At 36.6% G+C, this 18,219-nt stretch overlaps 1 protein-coding gene across 1 annotated transcript; it reads right to left on the bottom strand.

Annotated features, from left to right (window-relative positions):
• Positions 1 to 2,796: 2,796 nt before the first annotated feature.
• On the bottom strand, positions 2,797 to 17,804 carry LOC121430541 (inositol monophosphatase 3-like). Its single transcript, XM_041627844.1, has 5 exons — positions 17,358 to 17,804; positions 14,306 to 14,471; positions 11,110 to 11,214; positions 9,401 to 9,574; positions 2,797 to 6,880 (listed from the first exon to the last, which is right to left on the bottom strand). Exons 1-5 carry the CDS (start codon positions 17,706 to 17,708, stop codon positions 6,606 to 6,608), a joined length of 1,071 nt encoding a protein of 356 aa, XP_041483778.1. The 5' UTR covers positions 17,709 to 17,804; the 3' UTR covers positions 2,797 to 6,605.
• Between the last annotated feature and the right edge of the window lie 415 nt (positions 17,805 to 18,219).

Below are 18,219 nucleotides of genomic sequence, written 5' to 3'. Positions count from 1 at the left end.
CACTAACACAGAAAAGCATATATGGGACAGTGTATTAACATTATTTGGAAAAATACCCAATATCATTATGGAATTCCTTGTTTATTTTGCTCATTTCTCAGCAATTACACATTTTCCCTCAAAGTCATTTGGCACATATTTTATATTCATACATACAAACACTTGGGTGGTCGTTTTATTGGATTCTGTTCCAATTCATTGAAATTGTTACCACACTTCAATTATTGTTGAGAAATAAATTTGTGACCTAGAGGCGATCCAGGTGGCAGAGATGCCAAGTTCAAAGACCAGCCTATGCGTGAGATTTTCTGTGAATCTGAGTGAGATCACAGACATTGTATACAATGTATATGGTGATAGGCTGTGATAGTTGTGTGAGACAGAGATTTGAGGGGATGAACAAGAGTCCAAAATGCATGAGTCTCACGCATAATGCGTGAGACTTGGTAGCTCTGAGGTGGGGGGTGCACACCCCCACTATAATTTGCTAATTGCCCATTGAACATCCATATTACTTTAGCCAACTCTAAGGAAAATGTGATGTGTCCCCTCTATTTTCTAGTTTGCTCTTTGTGGCCCGTTCTTCAAAATCTCGAATGCCACTGCAATCTACAGAATATGTTACCACAAAGGAGTGATTCTACCTATATAGTATAAAACATCACAACATCCAAACTTTGAAATGACTAAACTATGTAATTCTTTATTGGATTGAAGGTTTCCTAAATTCTCTGCACCTATGAAAGCCAAGTAGTCCGTTTTCCCCTTTTAACAATGACAAATATAAGAAAGATACAGCATATCAACCAATAAAACAGAAAAAAAAGAACAGTCTACAAAAAGTATATAAATAACACACATAATCATGGCATCATCCACGATTTTTCACACATTCACATGGAAAGTAGTTATTAAAAATGATGAATGTGCTCACACTAATCCATAACCAAATTAATTACATTCCATAGGGTTAATCAAATTGCGTGGAAGAAAATCAATAACATACCACATATATTGTATTGAAAGAATGAACTGGTGTTAAAATTGCACAAACCTTCATTTGATTCAAGAACTTCATATATAGTTAGATTCAAACAATGACGTTGAAGTGTGAAAGGTTATTCTGAATTAAAAATCCAGAGGAAAACCGAGCCCTAGTCATCATAGATATTAGTAGCACTTATATTTTACAGGTGCATATAGAGTTGAAGACTTCAAATGTATTTAGGGTACTTTTCTTCCCCAAAACTTTTCCCCCAAGGTCATATTTTGGCGACACCTTGTTTAGGGGCCAAAATGTGTAAATAAAGCCTGCAAAAAACTTGTTTAGGGGGTTATTTTGCACACAGAGAAAAACTTGTTTAGGGGGTGTACGGAAATTCCTTGGTCACACGTGTGTACAGCAATATATTTGACCTTCCCCCCTGCATTAACCAGAAACCATTGTGTGAATCTCTGAGAAGTGTCTTGTCTTTAAATGTGAAATCTCAACTTTCAATTTAGATCTGTAGAAAAGTGCATGGTTTTGCTGCATTTGGTCCTCGTTGCTGTAGTTTGTGATTGATGATAGATATAAGAATTCTCGGACATATAAACATCTCAGCCAATCAAACGGCACTACTTCAGTAGCTTATGACAGTGGCTTGCAACATGCCAATGATATTAAGTTCTATGAATCAGGGCCGTAGTCGCAATGGGAGTTTATTGCAGAATTCAGTCTCTTAATTACTTCTCAACATCTAGAATAATAATACAATATGAGCAAAATATACAAATAATGGAAAATATCATTATTTTTTTTACGTTCACATTTCATATATTCTTAAACAAAGGTCAAGGTATACTTAAACATAATATACCTTTGAAGATATGGCAGCTGATAATTTGATACACAGTTGACATTCACATTCTCACAAAATATATCTACTTCAGCTACTTTAAAGCAAGGTAAGAATAAACCATGTTGATATATATGCATATATACACACATTTTGACATATTTCTTTAACCCTATCTAGGCCGGGGGGGGGGGCCTCGGAGGCCCCCCCCTCAACAAATCGCGCAATATTTTCGCCGCGCGAAATTTTTTGACCGCGCCACTCGCTGACTTTTTACTTTCAAGTCTTGCGCAACTTTTGAGACCAACTTTGCGTCCTCCGGGTACGTGGTTCCGAAATTACGCAACATGATGTAAGTGCATGTCAGACCGAAAATTGCTCAAAAACGTGATTTCGTGTACAAAGTCAATGCAAATTGTGTTTTCAACCAAAATTCATAAATGTATGATTATTTTTAGTTTTGCTGCTCTAAATGTATTTATTTTATGCTTTTTATGATCACAGAAGAGTCCCCAACAACTTTCATTGAAAAAACAATGAAAAACAAAAGGTCAAAAAACAAAGAAATACATAAGAAATTGCAAAAAACAATAAAATACATAAGAAAATGATTTGATATCGCAATTTTTTTCATGTACACTTGCTAAGAACACCACAAAGAGTTTCTATACCAAAAATTAGTACATTTGGAGCTTTATTTAGGGAGTTAGAGGAAAAAGTATGATTTCGCATACTAATTACGCATAAATTAGCATAATCACTTAATAGCGACTCGCACGAAAAAATTACTATACAATCTTGGAGATTATGTCCCAGGCAACCAGCATGCCAATTTTCGGCGCGATCGCGCGGTCGACGGCCGAGATCTTAGGGGGGGGCCTGGGAGGCCCCCCCCCCGGCCATATGAACTCCCAAAATACCCCGGCCTAGATAGGGTTAAGAGAAGAACCTTGGCAACTATTATATCTCCCTACACAAGATTGTCGATCATCATCAATATAAAATGGAGTCTGTTTCATTATATATTCTGACTATATCATCTTTCACATTTAACAAGATACATGTAAACACTAATGTGGTGCTGCAAGAAACATGTGATCAAATGCAAGGGTATTTTCGGTCCCTAAATCAATCACATGTCTTGCAATTAACTGCAAATTGATTGCTAACCTGCTTGTTGAAACAAGAAGTGTTGTCTGATCTGATGCAGCTAAAATTGACTGAAAACTTGCGACAGAATATTTACAATTGATTGTTCTTGCAACACCTCCTAAGAGATGTTACAGGATATCACAGGACATTTCACAACAAAGTTGTGATTTTTCACTGACAATCTTGCACTCAGTAAAATACAAGAATTTCAACCAATCACTTTAAAGCGATTAAAAAAGACAGTTATGACTGAACAACACCTTACAATACACGAGTACATAAATCCCTCCCCTTGGACCTTTTGCACAAAGAGCTGCAATTAAACACAATTCCAAACATCAAACACACCTCGATTTATAACCAATCTGAGGTGTACATGGTTTGGACTTGTGTTTAATATTAAACAAACTCTTTCTCCCTCAGGTGACGCGTGGTTATTCTTCTTGACCAGATATATATACATATACTGACATAGATAAGAAACAAAGGTCTTGACCGAGGAAGTGACATCATAATATGACTAATAGCAACCCTAAAATGGAGAAAAACTTGCACAGATGACAGCTCAAAAGGAAATTTTATCTATAAATGTCCTTCCAAAATTGACCTTAAAAGGCCATCTAGCCAATAAACTATTTACACATGTTAAGTTTAATTTAAAAAATTGAAACACAATCTTAACTCCCCCCCCTGAAAAAATGGGGAGGAAAAAAAGTATACTTATCCTTCTGGAGCAAAAATTACCTTGAATGACTACTAATTAGAACTAAAAGTAAATAATTCTTACAGTGCTTACTCAAGAAATAGATTTAAAAAAAAAACACACTTGTACACACTATACCAAGGTATTACACAAATCTACATAAGCATGTAAGAATTCAATATCTTCTATTCTGCAATATAATCTTGTTTCTCACATGAAAATACTTTCAATCATAAAGGCACATTTCAGCAAATCTAACTCCAATGAATAGAGCTATTTTTTAGGAACCTGTATACATGTACATGTCCTTCATACATAAATTTTGACTTTTTCTATCTTTTATAATCATGATACGCAGTGAAGAATCGCCAAGGAAAAAAAAGTGTTTTTACAAGCAAATCAAGGTAGAGGATATTCTTGAATAATTTCCTTTACACATTGGTGCTTATTATCTTCGAGCCCATGTTATATTCCATGGTTTATTTTTGCGGCAGTACTGTAGAATTAAGATATCACATGATAATTTGATTTGAACTGCTAACCAGTATATAGCATTGTGGCCTAGTTCTCTAGACAGGTCATGGGTTTGTATCCGAGCCATTGCGTGTTTTCCTTCGGCAAGAAATCTACCCACAATGTGTTGTACTCAACCCAGGTGAGGTAAATGTTTAACAGCAGGAAGTATATCCTTTAAAGGTAAATGCTAGTTTTGGTAACAACATCGAAATGAGTTCGTACTTTGAAAAACTGGCTATAGATTCAAAGTTTGTAAGGTAACCAAGGAAACAAATTCCCTCAGTTTTATAACGTTATCAAACATCAACACCTCACCAAAAACACCAATAGTAATGGAAAAAAATATTTGATTCTAAATTCAAATATCTTCTAATGAATACCTAAACCCAGCTACCATATAATATATATTCTACACTAAATTTTCTGATGAGGAGACCCCATTGGTCTATGGTTGGTCTCTATCAATCACTCACACAATGCCCCTTTTCCCCAGCTGCTTTGTTTATGCACTATGGCCTGACATCGTTAGGTTCCATGACATTTGATCCGGCGACAATTGCTTGCTAAAAATTCCACCCACTGATGGAACAACCAACTTCAACGCCTGTTTAACACTATATCCTAACCTTAAGCGAACGCTAAATTAAATGGTAAACTTAGCATACCCTATTCAAAACCTAACCCTATATCTGAGACAAAATAAAGACCGGAGCAATCGTCGTTGGAACAAATATTATGTCACCTGATAAAGATATTATAATAAGAAAAACATATGCCATTCAACTTCACCTTTCTTTTTATAAAAAAAAGTTTTGAACAATTAGCATTACATATAAATCAAGAGGATTCCAATGATTCAATAACACGAGTTTAGTGCAAGTTGGATGATAAAATCATGTTTCCATATTAAAATGACCAACTTATAGCATATAGTGACTTCCAACTTTATTGATATGAAATATTTTCAGTATTGCATATAGAATTGCAGGGTAACGCTACTATGCAGGTCCTACATACATGATCCTCCAAATAATTGAAGAAGACGATTATGGCAAAAATGAAAAATTGATTTTTATATTTCATCATCCTAATAATATCTGGAGCCTTCTAAAAGCTTTGTGTAAATGACTTTAATAGGGACTAGATTACAAAGTACACAAAAAAGAGCCAAAATGATTTCCTGACCATAAGTTGTTGCCCCCTCTAAAATATACATATATATTTTCTTTTCTTTTCAGGAATAAATATATATTTATGAACCATAATAACATAGATCGATATCTGTACTCTTTGATGTTAGCAAATGCAGTGTATAATTTTGACAAAGTAGAGTTTCATAAAACAGTCTGTTGCAAAATGTTGAACGGACTCACAATTTTATGAAGCAGCCCCTATGAATCAATGCACAGTCTCACATTTTGAATAGGTAAATAGGAGAATGTATTTCACAGCCTAAAAACCAATGAGTAGCAATGTATAAAGCTTGTTATCATCAAAAACGACAGTGGGCTCTCAGTAAACAGATACCGATTTCAGTGGCTTGTAACAGAAACACTTAACTAGTCAATAATAACAAGTTTTAATGTGTCAGAGTACTGAACAATGATGGCAGCACCACCATACTTGATTATAAATTTGTATATCTAATTTTTAAAATCATGTTCAGTGGTTTAATTGACTGAAGAACATATATATCATGAGGCTATATCGTTACCATAGGGACCTGCACTAAAAACAAGTTGTTTGAAAATTCACCCCAACAATAAGTTGATATATATGATTAGAGGAAATAATATCAGCAAAAGACAATATATCAAACAAATCTGATGTAAAGAAGCTGAAGAAGCCACACACTCCTCACTTTTTCTATTTCTGATTTGTGAAACTAAATGACAGTTAGAAAATAGAAATGCAATATTAAAAACGCTTAATAATATGAATAATAATGTAGGATTTGTATAGCGCACGTATCAATCCTGCTAGGTGCTCAAAGCGCTCCTACATGTATATTACCCCAGTAAGCAGCTTTTTGAGGAATTACTTCCTGCCAGTACCCATTTACCTCACCTGGGTTGAGTGCAGCACAATGTGGGTAAATTTCTTGCTGTTTAAAACACGCCATGGCTCGGAATCGAACCCAAGTCCCTCAGATTGAAAGACGAGAGTCTTAACCACTAGACCACGATGCCCCCATACTTTACAATCAGGTTTAGCTCAAATTGTCAATGCTGAAAATATTGCTATTCATTTATATCAACTTGAAGTTATGTTGGGAGTGTAGTGCTTCACGCTTCTCACTGTCACATAAAATTGCATTGATCTCACAGTCAGCACAATAAATTTTAATTTAGACACAAAAATATGACTTCTACTCGATGGGTCTATCATTGCAAACGTTATTGCTTTGGTTTCTGTTCTGCCTTTAGGTCTTCATAAACCGGCTGAAGCTTTGCCAGAAAGACGTTGTGGTCCCAGACCGTGGCTAGGAGGCCGTCAGGGTTCTTGACGTCATCCGTCCTGTCGTATTTTATCGTATCTCCTTTCAACGTAGTCATCTTAGATTTCATCTCCGTCAGGATGGCATTGCCTGCGCAGATATCCCACTTTTTGATGAGCGTCACATGGATGTAGATGTCAGATTCATCTTCAAGGAGGGACATCACTTTGAAGCCTGGAGTAAGCAATGATGAGAGAAAGTGGAGCAGGGTCATATTTACTTGCTACAATTCAGATTCAGATTTATTTCCAACAGAAATGACATAAATATTGATACAAATCATTTTTCATACATTTTAACAAATATTTATGCTACAAAACATCAATGATAATTAACATATAAAGATATACACAAAACAATTTGTAGACAAATTATGATATATAATTTAGATAGAAGAAAGGTACCTGTGGAAATGGGAGATTCACTCAAAAGCATAGCTTGTATAATGTGAACATCCCACAAGGAAGAGAAAAGAGGAGAGAGAGAGAGAGAAGAGAGATAGAGGGATGCAAAGGTTGCTATTTGCCTACAGAGATTTACTGAATAGATTAAAAAGAACAGGATAACCCACAGAACAAGACAAAAAGATGGTACATGTCAGATTTATTATTTTTTTAATAGTCATTTCATATATGAAGCCTTGTGCAGCAAAAGTGATTTTGAAATATACAATGGGATGTGGTATAATAACAGCATTTTGTAATGAGTGAAATATGGATGTCAACGTTCGATTCATTTTCCAGATGTAACATCACTTTGAAAACAAGAGTAAGCAATGAAAGTTTAAACATGGTAGAGGGCCACTATCACATAATTTCTTGGTATGCGAAAGCAGATGTCAAATAAATCAAACTGAATTCATTTTGAAACCATGAGACCTTGTCAACCTTGCTAGAGTGACTCTTTGATACAACTATTCTAACAATGTACCAAACTTAACAGTAAGTTAAGAGCTGGTTTAACGTTCATACTCTCGTCAAAGTCTTCTTCGAGACTTCTTCAACCTTGCCAGAGTTCCTTATTACAACTTTTCAAACAATGTACCAGACTTAACGTTGGTACCAAATTAAACAGAGATCAGAAGACAAATCCAACAGATTTCAATTTAGAACAAGTGGAATGCCTCTGGCCGTCTCACCTGCATCACGCGGTTCAATATAGCAGCAGTGCTGACTTTGAATACTACTCTAACTCGCACAAGATGTTCAGTGATACATGGTTACTCTTATGTCCACTTTTTATGAACGAGACCAATAAACTCAGAGATATGATGGTTATTCAACAAAAAACCCCAACATGGCCAAAGTTCATTGACCATACATGACCTTTGACCTTGATCATGTGACCTGAAACTCGCACAGGATGTTCAGTGATACTTGATTACTCTTATGTACAAGTTTCATGAATAAAATCCATTAACTTTCATAGTTTTGATGGTAATTCAACAGATAAACCCAATTCGGCCAAAGTTCATTGACCTTTGACCTTGGTCATGTGACCTGAAACGCGCACAGGATGTTCAGTGATATTTGATTACTCATATGTCCAAGTTTAATGAACTAGACTAATAAACTTTCAAAGTTATGATGGTAATTCAACAGATACCCCCGATTCGGCCAAAGTTCATTGACCCTAAATGACCTTTGACCTTAATCATGAGACCTGAAACTTGCACAAAATATTCAGTGATGCTTGATTACTATTATGTCCAAGTTTCATGAATCATATCCATAAACTTTCAAAGTTATGATGGGAATTCAACAGATATCCCCAATTCGGCCAAAGTTCATTGACCCTAAATGACCTTTGACCTTGATCATGTGACGTGAAACTCATGCAGGATATTCAGTGATACTTGATTAACCTTATGTCCAAGTTTCATGAACTAGGTCCATATATTTTCCAAGTTATGATGACATTTCAAAAACTTAACCTCAGGTTAAGATTTCGATGTTGATTCCTCCAACATGGTCTAAGTTCATTGACCCTAAATGACCTTTGACCTTGGTCATGTGACATGAAACTTTAATAGGATGTTCAGTAATACTTGATTAACCTTATGGCCAAGTTTCATGAACTAGGTCCATATACTTTCTAAGTTATGATGTCATTTCAAAAACTTAACCTCAGGTTAAGATTTGATGTTGACGCCGCCGCCGCCGCCGCCGCCGCCGTCGGAAAAGCGGCGCCTATAGTCTCACTCTGCTTCGCAGGTGAGACAAAAACCTACCTGCTCCTCCAGTGGGTCCGACTTTAGTACTCTCACCAAAGGTCTTCTTCAAGACTTGCCAGAGTGACTGCTTGATATGATTCTAACAATGTACCAAACTTAACAGAGTTAAGACAAACTTAACTGCACCTCCAGCTGGTTTGACCTAAGTGCTCTCACCAAAGGCTGGTCCTCCAGCGGGTTTGACTTTTACCAAAGGTCTTCCTTTGAGAATTCTTTAAGATTTGCCAGAGTGACTGCTTGATATGATTCTTACAATGTACCAAACTAAACAGAGTTAAGTCAAACCTTCCTGCTCCTCCAGCAGGTTTGACCTTAGTATTCTCACCAAAGGCTGGTCCTCCAGCAGGTTCGACTTTTATAGTACTCTCACCAAAGGTCTTCTTTGAGAATTCTTCAAGACTTGCCAGAGTGACTCCTTTATATGATTCTAACAATGTACAAAAGAGATTAGACCAACCTACCTGCTCCTCCAGCTGGTTTGACCTTAGTACTCTCACCAAAGGTCTTCTTGGAGACTTCTTCAACCTTGCCAGAGTGACTCCTTGACACGATGATTCGAGGATTCTCCAAGGCGTCGAGATGATGTTTGACCTCCTTCAGATGCTCTGCATGACCTTTACCTACCCATGCCCAAGCTGTAGGAAGACATATTAAGAGATGAGTTTAAGGAGGGAGAAAGAGATGAAAGGCCATGGGGGCGGAGTGCAGATAGAAAGAATAGAAGTTAAGGTAGGGAGGGAATGAGGTACAAAAAAGGGGAAGAAAGAGAGAGATGTGATAAATTTTACAATATCTACATGCATTCCATTTCACTCATACATGTAATACATACATTGTATGATGACTAAGTAATGCCCATTTAAAGACAGGTCATATATTCAGGGCCTGTTTTTCATATATAATCAATCCATTTTTTGTTTTTTTCTTTTTTTGTTTTATCTATGATTATTTCCTACATACTGTATTATGGACCATGGGTAAATAATATATATACATGGACATCTTCATGGTATATTTTGTTTGTTGATTTCGTCTCTTTTGGTATGCATGTTTGCTACTTTGCTTTGTCTTTTTTCCATTTTTGTTTAACAATTCTGTTACCAAAGTCATTCCTTGGAATCTTGTCAGGAGTTAATTCATACAGGATATTGGATATAAATGACAAATTCCAATTCTAATGGCTGAGAACACAATTTGATGACTGCTATATGGACAGTACATGTACAATTTTGTAATCCTGGAATGTTAAATGATACTCAAGTTGATATGAAGAGTTTGGTTGCAAAAGGGGTTAGGTCCACTTTGGACCATTCCGAGAAAAGCCATGTTTTTTATTTTTTACTTTAATATTGCAATATTCTTAAAAGAAACTAAATTGTCATGATGTAGGGGAGACCGGGGTTAATTGGAACATGGGGTAAGTTGAAACATTGTAATTTTCTTTAAAGCCTGTAAAATAAATTTATGCAATACTGCCCTCAATTTATTGCAATAATAATTCAACACTGTTGTATTATTAATAGCAATAAATTGAAGGCAGTATTGCATAAATTTATTTTACAGGCTTTAAAGAAAATTAAAATGTTTCAACTTACCCCATGTTCCAACTAACCCCGGTCTCCCCTACTACCCTATCATGTGAACATAAACTTGGGTAGTTGGGTATAAAAGAAATCTACCTGTCTTCAATTATTTTAGATTGATATATATTTAATTATCATTGTGGCCTAGCCCCTTTTGCAAGCAAACTGAAATGAAACCAATCTCTTTTGATTAAAAAGTGATTTTCTTTGCCACTTTTATTCACATTTTCATGTGAATTTCAAATTTTCTTTGGTATCATCAAATCAACAAAAATTTAGAGGTTTTGAGACAGAAAAACAATAAAATTCATGAAAAACGGACCTAACCCCTTTTGACAAATGAGCTCTTCAGAAGAGTGAGTTTTCTTTGCCATTTTAGCTCACTTTTTAATGGGAATTTCAACTTTTCTTTGGTACCATCTTAAAGAGCTAACTAAAAATCTATACATTGAGACAAAACAAATCAAATTTGATGAAAAATGGACCTAACCCCTTTTGCAAGTGAGCTCTCCATACATGTTCAACTGACCTTTTACCAAAGCTATAGAAATTAAGAGCTAATTCTTTTCTAAATAGTTTTCACTTACATGTCTTGGGACCTTTATCAAGGAATGGTTTATGTATAACTCCAATTGTGGGCACTCCTTTCACTGCTACACACACCATTGTTGTGACATATTCCAGCAAGTCCTCTGAAAATGGGAGAAAAATCATAACCTGATTTCAGCAACTTCTGTTATAATTCACATTCTATTCTATTCATTCTATTCTACATCATTATTTACCCCAAAATCAGTGCTTGACAGTATCATCCATACCTTATTTGATTTTCCATGCATAGCAGAATGTAGTATCTTTATTCAAGAGCTCCTACATGTAGAATGTATAATGTAAATTACATGTAAGCAGAGTAACTGGCAGTTCCATGGGGGGGGGGGCACACGCAGCCCGTGCCCACCCACCCCCCCCCCCTTTGAAAGGATCAATTATAATTTGACATGTAAAAATGCTGTTGCAACAGAAATGTGCTCCCCCCCTTTAAAATGAAGATCTTTTTTTTTCTTTTTTGGGAGGCTTGTCAATTATTTTCGTAGATGAAATCCCCTTTAATAATTTTTGGTTAAAGCCCTTTGTTTTTTTTAGCTTGTCAAATTTGTTCAGATGTGCCCCCCTCCCCTTAGAAAAATCCTGGATAAGCCCCTGCCTAGAGTTACCAATCAAATCTTTATAAAACAGGATTTTTCAAAAAATGAATTGATGTATGTTATCTGGATTCCATGGCTAGTTCTGCCAACAGGTCTATTGTCAATAACCCACTGAAGAAAAGCGTCTTCTTTCTTGAGGCCCTGGCGGCTATTTCTTGTTGGTCAATTATGATCCTGAGAATAGCAAGAGATATCTCATACGCCCTCTTTACACCTAGGCGCCTCTCTCCTTTTACTACCCCCCCCCCCCCCTCTCTCTTTTTACTGTCCCATTCCAATATCCCCCATTCTAGACTCTCTCCACACCCAGTATTGAGCTACACATACATACATGTATATCTTCTAGTAGATAAGGAGGCAGAATTACGGTATGTGGGTACCTGCAACCTGAGAGGTGTTATGTTGGTAATTTTTTAATTAGCTTTCGTGTGTCCAGTGTTCTCATAGAGTCACATATGATTAACTTCTTTCAATCCGTGACATAAATATCTGAACTGCATTGTGGAAGCTAATAAATTCACTTTGAAAATGTCCACTCTGTTGGATGAGTTAAATACATGTACTACATGTACAGTAGGCCTGAGCCATTGAGTGTATTTTTGAAAAAACGTTTAAAATGCTATTAATAAATGGGCGGTCAGGTTTAACCAACTACGGTTTAATTAGAAAGAAAAAACCTTTCCCAAAAGTTGCTGAAATATCACATTTCATATTTTTACATTCATGAAATGGCTATCAGTTTCCCAAATTTCCCTGATTAGATTTGTTTAGTTTGAAACTATCAAGAATAAGAAGAACATTTCCTTCTTTCTTGACTCTGAAAAAATTGTACTTCAGTTGATGTCACACTTGATAACATGAATGTCTACATTCATTTTTTGTCTCAATTCCATTCAAACGGTTGTCAAAATAAACTTGGTACACATTTATGCTTCTAACGGTCGTTTGAACGGTAATGATTTGACTCAGCCCTTTAATAGTAATACATTGTACCTTCTTTGCACTATCATTTTGCTAAAGTGTGAAATACAGCAAATGAGGTTCTTTAGTACAAAATTTTTGTGACTTCTGAAACTGAAATGCTCAGGACAATAACTTTAGGGCTGAAAATGGGGTCTAACTCTCACCCACAGCACATAGCAAAGCCAAAGCAAGTAATTCTGCCCTTACATACATGTACATGTACACCTCCTTATCTACCAGGAGAAGCACAAAATGTCACTCACTGCATACATGTGGTACCAGCACTCATGACAATAACAAGATTGGGGAACAGAATTTATTCTCAGAATATTGACACCAGCTTTTAGTACCCGTTGATTTTGTTGCATGTGAAAGATTCAATATTCATTGCATAAATACTGTACATATAGCCAACCAGATATCTGACAATCATTCTAATAAATATCAAATTACATCATAAACATTTGCATTAATTACCATATGTTTGCACAGAAAAAAAATCCCATCCTTTAATTCAATGGTCATGCAGTCCAAATAATAGATTCTGAATACAGCGCAGCCAGGAAACAGATACTGCTCAACACAGTCCTCAATATTCTAGTCATTTGAAGCAGGACACATAGCTTAATTTGTAGACTATGCATAAAGACAAGTCAACCCCATCATTGACTAGAGTCCAGTTTCATAACACTTCTTACGATAACAAATGCAAAATTTCTTTTATACAAATTTACTATCAGCCATTCAGATTGAAGGACTTCGCCACTTCGGTAGCTTTTACCTGTTACAGCAAATTTGTTACTATCAAGGAAACAGACCCAGCACACACTGAGTGAATAGGGAGCTTTAGATTTTTGATTAATCATCCATCATTCAGAATTTTAGAACCGATTTGGGGAAAATCAGAAGATTCGCTACATGCAAGTACTGTGCATGAATAAGGAGAGTTCACAGTATTAGGGAGAGAGGATTCTGCAATTAAGGCTTTATTGTGCAATCTAAGGCCGTGTTTATGCTTCCACTTTTGAGGCCAGAATCAGCGTTTCCAAACGTGGTTAGTCGAAAACACGGTTGCGTCCATGCTTACTTACATTTAAACGCTGTTTCAAAACGCCGATCGTAAACTCACAAAAAGGTGCGTTTGTAAACGTTGTTTGACCAGAATCAGGCTTTCTGGGGAAGTATAAACAGAACCACGATCGTAAACGTGTTTAAATGACGTCATTTGGTACATGCTTCCGGTGAGATGAAAATCCGCGGGCAAATACAGTCGTATTGCTCCATGTTATCTCCACGTAATAACAACATTCGGAAAAAAAAAACTTTCGAAAAAAGGCGCGCCCGATTTGACCTCGCTTTACGATGCGAACCCAGCTGGATATCATGATTTGCTCTGAAAAGTTAAGCATAAACAGCACTCCCAGAACCACGTTTACGATCAGCGTTTTGAATAGACGTTTGAAATCGCTGATTCTGTCCTCGCAATGGAAGCATAAACACACCCTAAGGCTCTCAAAAGACATACATGTATTGTATGCAACAATCTCAAAACTTGTACAAGCTTGAAAATATGTGTCGGAGTGTCACCTAGGGTCTGAAGCTGGAGTCTAATTACCTGTATATTCTTGTGTCGCATCTAAGGGATCTACCCACACTGTGATATCACTATTAGGGATCTTCTCATCCGATTGAATGATGTTAGACACTTGAGGTAGGTCTTTGGACACGGCCTCGACTTTATCCAAATCAAATGTTTTATCTTCATGTTCTTCCGACACGACCTGTAATGAAAGTGAAGATTGAAATAAGACCAGAGGGGTGCTTAACAAAAGATTTTATAAATTTGATTTAGAGTCATCCTTAAAATGCTGATGTACATATGATATGTAACGTAGAATATCATCAATTCATATGCAGTAGCGCGCATCCTCTCCGCGCGATTTTTTTCAATGTGGTGATGCCTATTGTATCTCACAAAATGGGAATCTAAACGTGACTCCGTGTAGTACAATGTATCTCATAGAACGCAAAGCTCCTTGCTACCCCGGCTTTAGCACGGCTACATGTTCCGTGATTGGATGCCTTCTTATAGGGTACTAAACCTGGATGGAGGGTGGCAAATATAGATAAACGCCTAGCAAAAGGACGCGAGTGCTAAGGTGGGATTTGAATCCCAGACCTTACTTACTTACTTGGATTTACTTGGATGTTGAGACGTAAAGCAAAATGCTTACATGTATGTGCCCATCGGCCCTCGTTGAGTTTCTTGTGGTTTAAAGTCCAGAGACTTATCCACTGAGCCACAACACCTAAGTCATAAATCTTTGTGAACCACCCCCTACGTGGTCATGAAAATGTGAAGGTACATGTATCCTAAGACATGCCTTTCATGAATCACAATCTACAGTGCATCATATTTTCAAATAACTTTCAGTAAGTATTTCCATATTCTTTATTAAAACTGGAAAATATAATTTCAGAATAGATTAATACTTCAATAAAAATATGGTTTCAAAAAAATATCGGAGAGCAAGTTGTTGTTAAAATATAGTACCGGTATTTAAAAAAGTTGATACATGTAGTTCATCATCACTGTATAGTCCAGATTGGACCTTGGTATTTGGAAGTTCCCTTTCCCAAAGTAGAGGGCACATGTCTCCCAATCTCTAATCAGAGCCAGTCCACTCATCTTCTCTCACCACCAGGAAGAAGGAGGGAAGATGTTTTGTTGAAAATTAATGGCGACCAGTCATATTTGACTATTATCGCCAACTCGTTAGGCCAACTATTATTTCTTTTCTTTTTTTCGACGTGTCTTTAAAAAATCGTTCCTCTCCTTCTTTTTTTTTCTTTTCTTTTTTATTATTATTATTATTATCATAAAGACTATCGTATCTTACAGGTTACCGCATGATCCCGTCCTTTCTAACGACACCGTCCAGACATCGTCCTGTCTCTCTGGTGTAGACAGGGGGCTCCCTTTGGGATACTCTATAGTCCCAAAGATGAGTGAACTGGCTCTGATTTAAAGAGATTGGGAGACATATTGGGAGACATATTTTTTTAAATGGTTCATGGAATAATTTCAGTATATTAGCATCATGTAAAATAACACATTGGATCTGCAGTTAGAGTGCAGATAATGAGAAAAATCAGCTCACTCTACAGCTGATTGATCACCTCTTCATACATTGTGACGTCAGCAGCGCTCCGATTGTAAAATATGTACAGATCATGATGCGCACAAACTGTGGAACATCCCTAAGAGCCAAGTTGTTGTAATGGAAACTGACAGTGTCAAAAATTCAAGCATTTGTCCCTAAAAAACAGAAAAAATAGGCAAAAAATTGCCAATCTTATTCCACCACATAGGGGTGGCAGGGAGCAGCATCAGAGAACAAGGTTTATAATTATCATAACCTTGTTTTTTATTGAGTGCTGAAAGTAGAAATCTTGTGAATGAAAGTTTCATTTTTTTGTGGGAGTACCCACTCCTACCACCCTGCCTGTGGGGAATCTACAGGTATGACTATGGTATGCCAATGTTGTCCACAGCACACACTTTAAAAAGTCATTAAAATATCACTTTTGTGACCAAAATTACTAATTTCCGTACAGTTGCCATTTATTTTTCATTAGTAAGTTGGGAATAATTTTTTTATTCACCAGAGCGCTCAAAAACTTGAATTTTTGGCATATTTTTGTGTACGCACTCTATTGGTGGAAAGTAATAAGGCAAGAAAAAATTCATTTTTTGATCTCTATTTTTAATTAAGAAAAAAATGATTTAAAGAATCAAATTTAAATAAGAGCCAAGTTGTATGAATAATAGGTGTAATGGAAACTGTCAGTGTAAAAAAAATCAAGCATTTGCCCCAAAGAAAAAGAGAAAATTAGCCAAACATTGCCACTCTTATTTTGCCACACATGGAGATATAACTGAGAACAAGGTCATAACCTTGTTCATTGAATGAGTGGGAATACCTAGCAATATCATAAACACAGATTCCTCATATTCTTATCATGAACAAGTGTAACAAAATTCAGATCATTTTTTTAAAGCAAATTGGCATCCTAATCTTTGCAAAAGTGCAAGGCTTCCAGATTTAGATCAGTGCCATCAAAGTCTGCACATGCAGATTTCGTTTGTTTGTGGACTTTGGCTCAGTCAGTAGAGGCGCACGACCAATATGGGAGACTGTCTTCCATGAGAGAGATTATCTCCAATATCAGAGACTTTTGTAAAGAATTTGGGTATTCCATTTCAGAGACAGTCTCCAGTTTGGGAGACCAATATCCTTTGTTTTATTTATTTGTTGCAAAATGATTACCTTGGCAGCAAATAAGAATGTGATAACTGATAAGCAGATTCCTCATGAAAAATTACCCCTTTTCACCTTCTACTTTGAAAATTCACCGTCTACTTTTGTTTGATAAGGATTTTTGTTGTCATCCACACACAAAACAAATGGGCTTTTGACCTCAGTGAGACAACATATTGGGTGGAAAAAAATACTGCATCATTTGTTGGTGTTGTTTCTTTCAATTTCATTCTTTGGTAAAGCAAAGAGGAGTCTCACATTTAGTGATTTAATGATTTATTATTGACCGTGCCCACCCTGCCTGATCTAACAAAATTTAAAACAATACATTAAAAAAAATCATACATAAACTGAAGGAAATGACTTCTGGAATCCAGATAAAATTGCTTCATGTGACTTCATATCTCCGTCTGTTACAGGATTATTGGCTCCTTCCAATGTTTTCCCTTTGCTGGCTTCGTTCAGCTTGTGCGCATCGCGAATCTCCTTCACCACCTTGCCGCCGCGCTCGGCGAGCTGGATGCTGGCGACCAGGAGCTGCTTCATGCTGATCAGTTCACCTTGCTTGGATACATCGCTGTTTTTATCCTTCCCATAAAAAGAATTTTTGATCAGTAGTAATGTTCCTCCTCCTAGCACGACAAGGAATATTATCCCAACGGGATTCACCTTAATATTGGCCATTCCGAACGACATTTGAATATCTGTCCTCAAAAATTAAACTTCACGGGCCTCCAACTGTGGACGTGGAAATAGACACTTTACATGCTAAGGAATCGAGACAATCGCCCTCCAAATTCTCGGCTCAATCTTTTGACACTTCTTTGAATGTAGACCAAAAGCTTCGGTCTCTGTTATGTTGGTTACATGTAAGTTGTTCCCACTCATCTCTCCACCCCCCACTAGTGGAGAGATCAGTGGTTGTTCCGCTGAACTACGTTGGCTCCACGAGGAGAAATTGAACAAATGAAGAAAAAAAATGTTGAAAAACTCCTCGAAACAGACGGCTGCCAGCTGTCTACTTTGAATGCTACTCGTTCATTTCACATTTTCAATCCTAACTGTGAAAAACGTGCTTTATTGTTTTTTAACATTTTCAGTTAGGAGTAGAGGGAGAATGAGGGAGTGGAAATGGATCCTTCCAACAAAATATCATAGACCTGTCACCTCTATATAATCAAAGATGTTTCACCAAACGTTGAGGCCT

This window comes from Lytechinus variegatus, chromosome 17 (assembly GCF_018143015.1).
Source record: "Lytechinus variegatus isolate NC3 chromosome 17, Lvar_3.0, whole genome shotgun sequence".
In the NCBI taxonomy this organism is placed as follows: domain Eukaryota; kingdom Metazoa; phylum Echinodermata; class Echinoidea; order Temnopleuroida; family Toxopneustidae; genus Lytechinus; species Lytechinus variegatus.
The sequence above is the reverse complement of the archived record's forward strand: the minus strand, read 5'-3'. Positions and strand labels throughout refer to the sequence as shown.